Source organism: Trypanosoma grayi (genome assembly GCF_000691245.1).
Source record: "Trypanosoma grayi strain ANR4 Tgr_77_V1, whole genome shotgun sequence".
NCBI lineage: Eukaryota > Euglenozoa > Kinetoplastea > Trypanosomatida > Trypanosomatidae > Trypanosoma > Trypanosoma grayi.
In genome coordinates this window covers 24,268-36,393 of record NW_008825696.1, presented here as the reverse complement: position 1 = coordinate 36,393, position 12,126 = coordinate 24,268, and the positions used below count along the sequence as shown (strand labels likewise).

General features: G+C 52.7%; 5 protein-coding genes across 5 annotated transcripts; all 5 read right to left on the bottom strand.

The window, feature by feature from the left end:
* Positions 1–646: 646 nt before the first annotated feature.
* On the bottom strand, positions 647–3,238 carry DQ04_00771170 (putative Zn-finger protein; the record flags this gene model as incomplete). The annotated part of the gene is made up of 1 exon (XM_009309692.1): positions 647–3,238. One exon carries the CDS (start codon positions 3,236–3,238, stop codon positions 647–649), a length of 2,592 nt encoding a protein of 863 aa, XP_009307967.1.
* A 494-nt stretch (positions 3,239–3,732) lies between these two features.
* On the bottom strand, positions 3,733–4,662 carry DQ04_00771160 (putative ABC transporter; the record flags this gene model as incomplete). The annotated part of the gene is made up of 1 exon (XM_009309691.1): positions 3,733–4,662. One exon carries the CDS (start codon positions 4,660–4,662, stop codon positions 3,733–3,735), a length of 930 nt encoding a protein of 309 aa, XP_009307966.1.
* A 442-nt stretch (positions 4,663–5,104) lies between these two features.
* On the bottom strand, positions 5,105–9,379 carry DQ04_00771150 (subtilisin-like serine peptidase; the record flags this gene model as incomplete). Its single annotated transcript, XM_009309690.1, has 1 exon — positions 5,105–9,379. One exon carries the CDS (start codon positions 9,377–9,379, stop codon positions 5,105–5,107), a length of 4,275 nt encoding a protein of 1,424 aa, XP_009307965.1.
* A 677-nt stretch (positions 9,380–10,056) lies between these two features.
* On the bottom strand, positions 10,057–10,800 carry DQ04_00771140 (thioredoxin; the record flags this gene model as incomplete). Its single annotated transcript, XM_009309689.1, has 1 exon — positions 10,057–10,800. One exon carries the CDS (start codon positions 10,798–10,800, stop codon positions 10,057–10,059), a length of 744 nt encoding a protein of 247 aa, XP_009307964.1.
* Positions 10,801–11,031: 231 nt separating this feature from the next.
* On the bottom strand, positions 11,032–11,736 carry DQ04_00771130 (hypothetical protein; the record flags this gene model as incomplete). Its single annotated transcript, XM_009309688.1, has 1 exon — positions 11,032–11,736. The coding sequence occupies one exon, from the start codon at positions 11,734–11,736 to the stop codon at positions 11,032–11,034; it is 705 nt and encodes a 234-aa protein (XP_009307963.1).
* Between the last annotated feature and the right edge of the window lie 390 nt (positions 11,737–12,126).

Below are 12,126 nucleotides of genomic sequence, written 5' to 3'. Positions count from 1 at the left end.
GGGGGGTTGTAAGTGCACAGCAACGGACACAGTCCGCCCGCTAGCCGCCTGAAAAACCCACGGCCGCCCTCCGCAGCTGAACTCTTACACCATCACTCGTGGTTGTTGTTGTTTTTGCGCCGCGCATTCGACAGAGGGAGACACTTCGACCTCCCTTGATTCCTGCGTCACTTCGGGTTACCATTGCAGACACAGCAGCCGATGTGATAACGAATAAAAAAAGATGGGGACAAGAAGAGATACAGCAACTCGAAACAGGGAGTGAACAAAGTAGGGCGCGCTGTGTGGGAGAAAGACAACAACAAAACAAGAGAAATGCATGGATAGCACATGGTATTCACTTAAACACTAGGTATATGTCTCCCCGCTTCATAATTCATCATCATCATCACCATAGTAAGGGATAATGAGAATGCTGACGCTCTCAGCCACACCAACGGTGGAGTTATGATCGGCCTGTCTCTCCTCTGTAGCATCTTATGTTCATTTAGCACGCCACGCGTAGGCGAGAACGAAAAATAATACAACAATTCATGAGCAGTGTAAAATGGGACAGCCATGAGCCTCATTGCTCGCTGCGCACTATCCGTCATTCTCTCCAACCATATATCCCTCCCTCCTGTCTTCTGTAGGACAGCGTCTCTCCTTAGAAATCCGCCACAGGTCTGTCTTCTGTGTCAACGTCGCTGCCTGAGATATCCTCCCACTCACTGTCGCTGCTGTTGTTGTTGCTGTCACCGGGCTCGCCAACGTAAACGCCAACACTGCGTTTCCCGCGGTGGTAGAACTCCACCGTCTCGCGCACCAACTGTCGCCGCGACAGGCTAAAGAGCGGGAGGCACATCCACACAGGCTGCACCCCAAGACCAACCACAACAACAGCGCACACCAGCAGGAACTCCGTCATCGCGACAAAGTACAGCCGCGGGTTCAGCACAAAGAAGAAAAGGTTCAACGCGCCACATACCAGCGGCACGCTGTACGGAAGCAGCGGCAGCAGGAGCGTCATCGTCACCACAGGGCCAATCCAGAACAGCGTGCTCGAAATGACGAAGAAGAGGAAAGAGAATAGTATCAGTCGTGGCTTCAGGTACGTGGGCAGCGTGCACGACGGCGGCAGCGCCCGCTCACGCCGCACGAAGGCGCTGGCGAGGGGCAACTCCGGGACCGGAACGTTGCCCTCACCACCGTTGCGCAGCCAGCGGTCGACGATTCCCAGACGCTCCGCGTCAAAGAGAAATGCCTCTATGCAGACAACGTGCCGTGCGATCCACGCTACAGTGGGGCGCAGCACCTTCAGCTGCATCCGCTGGACGGGGAACAGGCTCATGCACGCAAGCGCCGTTCCCGCACCTGTGACAATGAGCACATTCACCGCCCACCGCACCAGCGTCGCATGCCGCAGCAACGAGAGCAGCAGACCAAATAATTGACCCAAGTGTGTCAATTCGAGTAAAGCAGCTAAAGCGGTCACGCTCACCGAGTAATTCCCTATCCATAGCTCCTGATGTTGCTGCTGATGCGCATTCAACGCCGAAAAAAAAAACACGTCGGATTTATTTCCGTCGTGTCCCGACACGGTTGCCGGAAAGCCGGTGGGAAGAGGAAGTTCCAATTTGTTCGCCTCGGTATCCCCCGACATGATTAGACGGTGCAAAGCAAACACAATAGCTAGTGGGGCTGCTAAGAACATGTACAAAGCTGTCAACTCGATGAGGCTCATGCGCACGAAATCCACGCAGACGCGGAGTGGGTCAGCGTCATATATCTGCGCCAATATAAAGCCCCAGTAGGCCGCATCACCGTCAAGATTAAGGTCCACACTACGAATGAAAAACAAGTCAACGCCTGGTGCAAACAATGGTACGATGATTTTTGTTTCAACCTGCATTAGTATCATAGAGCATGCAGTCCCAATCATCCAATATAGAATGAGCCGTAACAGCGAGAGCCCTTCAAAGAATGCTTCCAATGATGTCGGAAAAGATACTAGGTGCGGCGCCAGAGCCAAGTGCACGACAATCCCTCCACAAATGGCCATCAATAGTGAAAACATCACCATCTCAACAATGTACGTACTGAACCAAAGCGCAATGTCCATGTCCGTCGCCCTGTCCTTCTCCTCCTGTACCTCATTAAAGCGGTTTCTAGCGTCGCAAATGTGCTTCCGTGGAAAGTAGAATCGCCAAAAGACCACGCCTATCACCAGGACCAAAACCAACACTACACGACCCAGCGGGAGACGAAGGGCAAAAGAGAGGGGCACGAGTCCTGTGAGTTCGAGGAGCCGTGAGCGCACCATCCCGTGGGTACAGCCCGTCCACTCCAAGCAACTGCTCACGAACCAATGCGCACGTTCTACCGTTGTGAACGGGTGCCATTTGCGCTCCGCCTCCACAACATTTTGACGGAATACGGAGCGCCACTGCACCCATCCCGACTTCACGCAGCGCCAGAAGGCAACACAGATCCAGCCATAGAGCAATACACTGGTCCACAACCAAACACCGGTCAGCGTCGTTGCCTCTGAAGTGGAGTGGTAGTTGTGGTCATCTAATTTATCATTGCTGATCCCGTCATTCAAAGGAACGGCGCTCGTGCTGTTCATGTTGGAAAATATATCCTTGTGATAAAAAGCCAATCCAATAGCACATGGAACCGCAACACCGTTCACCATAGCACTCAACAACACGGCTATTGCCTTGGCCATCAATGGTAGGAATAATTTCCACAGAAGTAGCAGCAGCTCTCCAGAAAGTGTATGTGGCAAATCACCCTCGCAACTGGAGAGAATGTTGTAGGTGGCGTCGCAGCTTGGGCACTTCGTGCGCCGTTGTGAAAACACCCATTCGTCGATGCACTCACGGTGAATCCACCCAATTGAGCCACGGCAGCGACAAACGTTTGTGATAAGCGGGTTCTCTGGGGAACTCATCGAGTCGCGGCATAGCCAGCATTCCCCCATGTATCCACTGCTCTCTTCGCAGTCTGGAGATCTCAGTGTGGTTGCTTTGGCGTCCGAAGTCGACAGGAGATGCTGTTGCTGTTGCTCGGTCTGCTCATTATCACACAGGGGCTCAGAATCACTTCGCCGCCTCATCGAAGAGAGTGGTACAAGCAAGATATCGCCTTGCTGTGTTTCTGATTTCTTTTCACCTAATTCGGTGCACTCGCCACTCGACGCCGCCGTGTCACCCTGCTCATGTGGGGAGCTGCGGGACGCCGACTGCGTATCCATAGCTAACAGTTTTGTTAAACTTCCTCCTCGTTTGTTCGGTTGTATGTGTGTTCGCTTCTATTCCCGTTGTAATTCCACCGCGCCAAATATCCCGACGAATAACACAACAGGGAAGGAAAAGAAACCGCAATCTTCACCTTTGTTATCCCTTAATCAAACTGAAATACGGGGGAATAAAGGCAAACAAAATTAGGGGAGAGAGAGAGAGAGAGATAGAGAAACTGAGAATAAGAAACAGAAAAACAACATCTGACTGTCCGTGTCTGTTTGTAAATGTATGTATATACGTCAGTGTGCAAAAGGACTATAAGAAGGCAACGCAACCGATGTCCGCAACGTACTGTGCGGTCACCTCTAGCTCCAACGGAAGGAACATCACCAAGAGCAAGCAGCAAGGTTATAGAAAAACAAAAACGAAAAAAGAAAAGATGGTCAAACACAGAACGGCAGCCGCAGCCCCCGCAAGAAGATAACATCAAGGGTCCTTTTGTCAATCACCCCCCTTCCAAAGAGCCATCTGATGGCAGAAAAGTCGTTGTTAACTCTTTTTCCTTTTTCTCAAGGTGCTTCAAATACGCATCGTACATCAGCCGCTGTGGACGGCTATTTCGCACCTCCTTGACAAATCGACTGTCTGCCACGTAGAGAATGCGGTCTGCGTAACACTCAACATCGGGGTTGTGTGTCACCATGATACAGGTCGTCCTAGTCAGGCGGTTAAGATGCAGCAGGAGATCCATGATCTCGATGGTGTTCAGGGTGTCCAAGTCACCCGTCGGTTCGTCCAGCAGCAGGAGCGGTGGGTTATTGGCGAGACTGCGGGCGATTGTGACCCGCTGTTGCTCCCCACCACTGAGCTCTGACGGCAGGTGGTGTACGCGGTTCCTCAGACCCACGAGGGCCAGCAGACGAAACGCGCGAAGTCGTCTTTCCTTCTTGGAGAGTTTGCCCATCAGTGTCATGGGCAGTTCCACATTCTCCACCGCCGTCATTGTTGCGATTAGGTTGAACGTCTGAAACACGAAGCCGATTTTGCGCAGGCGGAAGTCAGCGAGGACCGTGTCAGGTGTATTTTCGTTCACGGCGGTTCCCATTACTTCAACGGTGCCACCTGACGGGGAGTCCAGGGTGCCGATGATGTTCAGCAGCGTCGTCTTGCCGCCACCGCTAGGCCCGCGTATCATGACGAACTCCCCGCGGCGGATAGGGCCGAATCCCTCTTCGTCAGAGTCTTCGCAGAGATTCACACCTTTCAGCGCCACCACACGTACATCAGTACCCTCAATTGGGTAGCTCTTCTCGAGGTTGCGCAGCCGCAGCACAACCGGTGCCTCGTTCTCGTTGCTGAGGGAATTGCTGTCCCGCCCACGCGGATCCAGCACATTTACTTCCGTCTGCCTTGTGCTGTCAAAAGAATCCTGCATACGTGCCGCTGCTTCACGGTGTCAATTATCCTTTCCCCGTTGCACTATATGTGTTTGAGATAGCAATCCCTGCGTCAGCATCAGAAGACGCACCAGGAATAATAAAGCAGAGATCAAAAGGGAAGACATGTGGGGGAAAAGGGAAAAGAATAGTTATACTCTTATTACATACACAGGCAGATATATATATATATATGCTGAGGGACATTGAGTGAGTGAGTCAGCGCGGATCCACCAGACGAAGGCGTCCAGGTCAATTTAAAAGCAAGAAAAGTGAAAAAAAACAGCGAATCTGAAAGACGTGAATTCGTCTCGTATGCAACAATCGGAAACAGTGAAGAAAAAAGGGGGAAAAGAGAGAATTGTAAAAAGCAACACTGTACCCAGCATGTAGTGGGGGGCTTTAAGAGCTAGGGTGGCTATCGTTTTCATTCTTCATCGCCTACTCTTCTTCTTCACCCTGGTGCCCCTTACTTTTTCGTGTCATTTCCACTTCAGCGTCACTGTCATCTGTTTGGATCTGCATATATGCGGTGTTTCCCTTCCGTCGCTGCATCAGTGCATCTCTGCTCGTGCCGTCCTCTGCGGCCAGCCGCGGAGTGACCGTCAAGGAGGAGAAGAGCTCGCCGCCATCGTCATCGTAGTCAACACCACCTTCGTCGCGGAAGGACGCCGCCGACACCAGCACTTCCTCAGGAGGGATGGCACCCAACTCGTAGTTTTCGGCACCCCACCGAGTGCAGTTGACGACGATGCAAACCCCCGCAATGGAGACAGTCAATAGCACGAGCATCCCGGGTCCAGCGATGAACCCGAGGGGCCTGTCGGCTGCTGGCTCCGTTATGTTTGTAGGCTCAGCATCTGGTACCGAAGTGGGTGTCGTATCGGTAGGGTACACGATGGGGGGCGTCGTGGGGACTTTGGATGAGGAATCGATGGGAAGTGCGCTGCTGCAGTACATGTAGAGAAGGCGACCATTGATATCCGCCGCATTCTCACTCGGGCGGCCAACGAACGGTTCACCTTCCGCAACATAGAGCGAAACATTCTGGTTTGCACTGTTGTTCACATCGAATAACGATGAAGCGTTGTGCAGAAGGCGGAGAGAGATGTTCAGTGTGCCGTCCACATTTTGCAGTGCGTGGTTTAAGCCGACCGTGGGATACTTGCATATCTGTGTTACCGTCATATTCACCATGATTGTCGTATTCTTATCCTCCTTGGGGTTTGTCGTCGTCACCATTACCTGCAGCACAATGCCATGGTGCTGTGTTGCAATGAAGTCGTTGGCAAATGCCAGATACAAGCTGGCATCAGTCACCACTGAGGGCGATCTCCTCAACAAGAGCCACGTCTGTCCATTAATAAGGAAGGTAGCGTTGGTGGCACCTTGTGTGTCAGAAGCCGCCAACTTGATCGGATCCTTGTTAAGTTCCATCTTCGTGTCACACATCCAGCCCGCCTGTCCAGAGTCGCAGAGACAAAAGCCACCGTCCCATTCCTCACAGAGGGCGTTCTCGGTGCAGTTAAGCATACAAGCAGGATTTAATATCTTTTCAAAGCTGTAACGCAGCAAAAACCCGTGCCGAATGTGAGACCAGCCGGAGGCGAAGGCAATTGACAAGGCATTCTGAGAGGAATACACCACGGTACCATTTGCCCTCTTACCAGAGTCTGTACGCAACGGCGACGTGTCGTTGCCAATCACATCGTAGACTAGCAACACATCCGTTGGCTCCTCCAAATCGAACTCTAGGTATTCCAATCGAACTCTGCGGCCTTTCGGTGCATCGATATCCCACCGACACGTCAACATTGGCGAGTAGGTACCGTATCCATTTATTTGAATGTAGCCACCGCGAGTATCATTGACGGCAACTGGCCACCCGTCCTCCCGGCACCAATAGCTCCGAAGGCTGCAGTTATCACCGTAAAAGTCTTTGCAGCAATATTCACAGTTGGGGCCACTGTAGCATCCCGTTCCACCCCATTTCTCGACTTTCGGGCATGTGCACTCACCTGTACTCTTGTTGCAAGTTCCTCTATTGCTACACGTGCAGTTGGAAGAACAAGATGGGCCGTACCAGCCGTCCTTGCACATCGAACAGTTCTCTGTGGCGAAGTGATCATTGTCGCACTTGCACTTTAAGTCCTTCGTCTCGCATGTTCCGTGTCCATGGCAACGCAAATCTTCATCACAGAATGAGCAGTCAACGAATCGGTACCCAGCAGTACACTTGCACACGCCCTCAACGCACTGCCCATTCCCACTGCACCCCTTGGCACAGCTCGTATTTGACACTGCACTGCAGTTCTCGACATACTGCAAACCCGGACCAGAGACTACAAGTGCATACTTCTGCACCATTCCATCGTGCACATCGCCACCATACACAAACACGCGGAATCCTGCTGCCAGCGACGGGGAAGGCGGTAATCGAAGCTGTTCCAGAACATTCACACTATCAAGGCCGTCCTCACCGGCGTAGTACACGGCTCCTGCTGAATCAACCACCATCAAGTCAAGGTCATTGACGAGCGAGCGTGTAGAACCCTCTATGGCGCTACCTACGTCTGTCCACGCAAGTGTGACACGCACCTCATCACTTTCCTCCGTCGCTGTGGGTGCCGCAGTGAAGCAGTACACATTGTTGGTGTGGTGCATCACGGTCTCTCTGTCGCGAAACCACCCCTTCACGTCGTGGGGTGCGAAGAAGACCGAGAGGTCTAGGCGACCAAAGCCGCCCATGCGCGAGTTGTTTAGGTACACGGTTGAGTGAATCATCATCGCCTTTAGCAGTGCGGAGGAGGGCGTAGTTGTGTTCTTCAGCAGCCGGAGGTGATGGCGCATCAATGTCACGCCACCCGCCACCACCGCCGTCGCCATGGAGGTGCCCCACTTTGAGGTGACACTGCATTGCTTTGTGTGAACGTCGCCGTCAGAGAGTGCGGAGGTTATCGGCTTTCCGGGACCTAGCAGCTCCGGTTTCACGCGTTTGTCGTACGTAGGGCCGAAGGACGAGAAAGTACCAATGATGTTTTCCCGTTTGGGGTCGAAGCTGTTCATGTGCGCCCCAATGCAGATCATATTCTTGGCTCGACAGGGTATCATCAGCCCGGAGCGTGGGTCGTTGCCGGAGGCGAAAATAAGCACAGAGTCCTCCTTGATGCCAGCAAAGGCGTCGATGCTCTTCTCCACTGCGGTGTACTCCGGTGGTGCGAAGAAGCCCCACGAGTTCGTGAAGACCCGCGCCCCTGCATCGTAGCCGGGGCGAAACACATCCGTGATGTCAACAGGAAGAGTAAGCATCGACTGGCTGGGGCAGCCGAGGCCCTTGAAGAAGAGCTTTGCCCCCTTCGCAACGCCATCATATTTGGCGTTGGCGCCGCCGCCAAGCATATGCCCCGCCGCCGAACCTGCCACGTGTGTGCCGTGCCCACCTGCCTTGTCACCTATGTAGTAGTCGCCAGGAATCAAGTCACACGGTGCGTATGACACAATCTTGCGATGATTATGATTCACCTTTGGATAAATCGCAACTTCTTCCTTTGGATCGTTGAAAAAACAGCTATCATAATCAATGCCACTATCCGCCATTCCAATAATCTCGCCTGTGCCGTCGATGCCCATATCCCAGAAAGGATGGGCAGGCGCCTTTTCATTCTGACGCCCCTGCTGCACAAGAGCGGTAGCGTGATCATTGAGTGGCACCGCGTACTCGGCTGCAACCTCCATCCAGCGCACCGCCGGTTGCTCGATCACTACGCTGATGAACGAAGCGCAACGACACAGCACCATCTCCTCATCCCTATTGCTGTTTTCTTTTGCATTTGCTCTCTCATTTTCTTTGGGGGAGAGCGACAGCACCCACCGCACTAACCCTTTCCCACTCGTCGCCGATAATACTTCCCATTGGCATCCAGTTGCTGCTGCTGCGTCAACAATCCGTTCATTTCGCAGTGACGTCTCCACAACGTTTTCCATCCCCAGCGCCGTGCGCACATCTAGCGGTAACCGCCGATATCGTAGACTCGCTGGCGTCATCTCATCCCTGCTGCTAAACTCACGAATCCTTCTACTTGACAGATTGCAACGGTCCATGGCAATGCGAATCGCACGGGAAAGCTTCAGGCGTGCACCAGCCAGAGTGGAATAAATGTCCATCACCGTCATTGATGAAAGTTGCACAGCAGAATCAGCATCCGCTTCGAAAGCCGCTCGAAACAGAGAGGCACGAGGGGTGTCCACATACACAAGTAGGTGCAACTCATCAATAACATGGGTATCCCTCATACCATGCTCTGCCAAAATGCGCCGGGCCGCCCGGCGGTGCTCCCTACTAAGCTTATCAAGTTTTACGACGACGTAGTGACCGTCGCTGGCGGAAAACTGCCACTCACCCCCCTCGGCCGGCCCTGCCGTGTGCGTAATGGGTAAGTGCCTGCGGACCTGAAATGCTGTATTAGCAGTAGAAGCATGGAAAGATTTATTGTGCGCAGAGTGGCGCTGATGTATAAACCAGTCAAACGGCACCTCGTGCTTCTGCGTCCAATCCGCGTGGAGCCACTTCTGCAGGGGACTTCGCCCTGTCGGCGAGGACACAAATGCTGCCGCAACACCCCGCACCATACCGACTTCCCCATACATCTGCAGCGAAAACAGTAGTAGTAGTAGCAGAACTGTAATGACAGGAAGGAGAAACTTTCTCCGGCTCATCGCCCTCTTGCCTGTCCTTAATATTGGTATGGTTATATTCATAATATGTATGTATGTATATAGGATTTTTTATGCGTCAAGGACCCACTTTGAAATAATTTTGAGTGGCAGAAAGACAAGCACCTTTTTCTTTCACGGCACTTCGCGGATCGGTATTCAATCAAGGGGACGCTTCCTACCGAACAATAGGCAAGGAAATGGGGACATAAAACCACAACAACAGATATGACAACCACCTCAAAAACAATCCCAACCTTTAATAATGCCTCCCTATTGGCGTGGGCTTCCTCAGGGAACGAAAAAAATTATAACATGAGAAGAGGCATGAACAGCCCCAAACGCTTTCAGATTGGGTAAGACAACATCACTGGAGTGGATAAATGTGTGTCGAGGGAGGAGCATGGACAGGGTGCTTCCGATTTTCTTTTTAAAACATCAGTCCTTCCTGGTTTTCCTTTTTTTTGTTTATTGTGGCGTCTTCTATCGCTTCCTTTACCGTTTATTCGGCCTTTCTCTCATTTTCTCGAGCAACCCTGCACCCACACGATTCGTTATCATTGTCTGCCCTTGGTCCCCAAACAAACGCAAGCACACCGACACGCACACCCTCACACACGTAATCCTCCTCCTCCTCCTCCTCTGTAGCGACATTCTTCTTCTTAGCATCCGCATTGCCGTCACGCCCCCTTTGACCGTTGTACCGGTGAGTTTCCAGCCCCTGGCTGATTGCCGTCATCACGCAACAACTCACTCACCAGCCGCCGAAGCTGTCCATCACGGAAGCCCTCCGCACGTCCAACGATGCGGCCATCGCGGTACGTCACGAATGTGGGTACACTGCGTATATCGTGCAGTGCGCCCAACTTTGGGTTTTCGTCAGTGTCGATGGGGATGATTCGCACCGTTGTTCCGTCGCCCTGCGCGAGCAGACACACTTCACTGGCACTCTTCAGCGCCACCTCTGGATCGGCGTATGGCTCGGGAGCAGACGTCGCACTGCTCTGCGACGCCTTCGTTTTCGTGGTCTGCGGTAGTGGACAACCGGCAGAAGAACAAGAGAAACCTGCCTTTGCGCCCGCTTTTACCTCCACCTCTGGAGCTGCAGGTGTGGCTGATGCCTTTGGTGCTGGAGCGTCCATCCGGCGGCTGATATGTCCATCCGCCTCTAACGCCTCTAAACTGGCGGTGACGCGGTGGCAGGGCTTACACCACGGCGTGTAGAAGTACACCAGAACAGCCTTCTCACCGCTGACCTCGTCAATAAAGTCCTGTGTCCCTCCCTTGAAGGAGGTAATGGGGCACTGCACACTGAGAAGGGCCGCCGCACCCATCGGTTGAGAACGGGACTGCGCTGCAACAACACAGGCGACACTCCGCCGGGGCGCCAAGCAGCGACTCAGGTAGCCAAACGCATTTCGCATTTCTCCCGTACTCTAACAGACACGCAGCAGAGCTGGTCTCTATTATCAATAGCAACACCGTACGCGTATATAAAGCAATAAAATAAAAATAAATAAGAGGAGGAAGAAGTATTGAATGTAGAACAAGAATGCAGACGTGTACATGCAGACATTGTTATACATTGGCGGGTGTGCATAGACATTCTAAAGCAGTATACTTCCAACTCAAGTACCAGTTAGTCTCACACCTCGTCATGCTGCTGCGTCGTAAGGTGCCCCCACGAACGTCCTCAACACGTGCGTCCACTCCTCTTTCTCCGCATCTGTAAAGCCACTGTCGGTGTACAGTAGGTGCTGCCACATCCCCGCCACGCTCTCCCTCAGCTCCTCCATCTCAGCAGCGACGTCAGCCTCCGGCACGTCGACCAGCTCCGTGTCGAGCTGCCCCATATTAACGGTCAGCACGAGTAGCATGAGCATAGCATGACGGTGCCGCACCGACGCATCACCCCCAGCTTTAACACTCTCATCACCATCCGTACTCCCGTCATCACCATCTCCTCGCACGAGATCAGATATTCTTTCTAAAAAATCTTCGATGAGACCCTCTATGGGTGACAGATCTGCATAATCGTCGGTGTCCATGAACGGAATGCCTTCATGTGCCTCGTCGTAGTCGGGCGGTGGCGTCAGACTTTCACGGAACTCCTTTGCTGCCGCTGTCATCGCTGTTGTTATTGAGGAGGCAGCCTCAACTTTCTCTACCTCTGCCATCAGGCGACGCCACTGGAGGGCGTTGGCGATACTCACGCATTGCTCATTGGCGGCGTTGACCTCCTTCTGGAGGCACCGAAGCCGTTCTTGCAGCTCCTCAGACCTTGCCTTACACTCCTGCAGTCGCATCTCCTCGGCATGAATGGCCTCCTCCGTGATGTCCGCCTGTGTTAGCCCTGCCATGTTGAGGAACAAACTGTGCGGTTGTAAATATATGCTGAAGAGAGAGAAATAGAATCAGAGTGGTTGTGCACACAGTCTACACTCCCTCTCTGCTCTTCTCTTTTCTACTCTTCTCTTCTGGGAGAGCTCTTGTCGCACATACAGTAGGTAAGTGGAAGAATAGAAGGCAGAGTAGTAGTTTTTCTTTTTGGTTAAATAGAAAAGCTGATAAGAAGCACGGCGAACATAGATTGGGTCCCCCACCCCCTATCTGTGGGCAACGGTGCAAGTATAGACAGACACATCGTTTATGGTATTCTGACACTAGAGACTTGACAGCGGCAAAGCATTCTTGCCGACTTCTTGCGTGGGGAGCCACCATCGCTGTGTGTTTAAAGAGTCAACGCAACA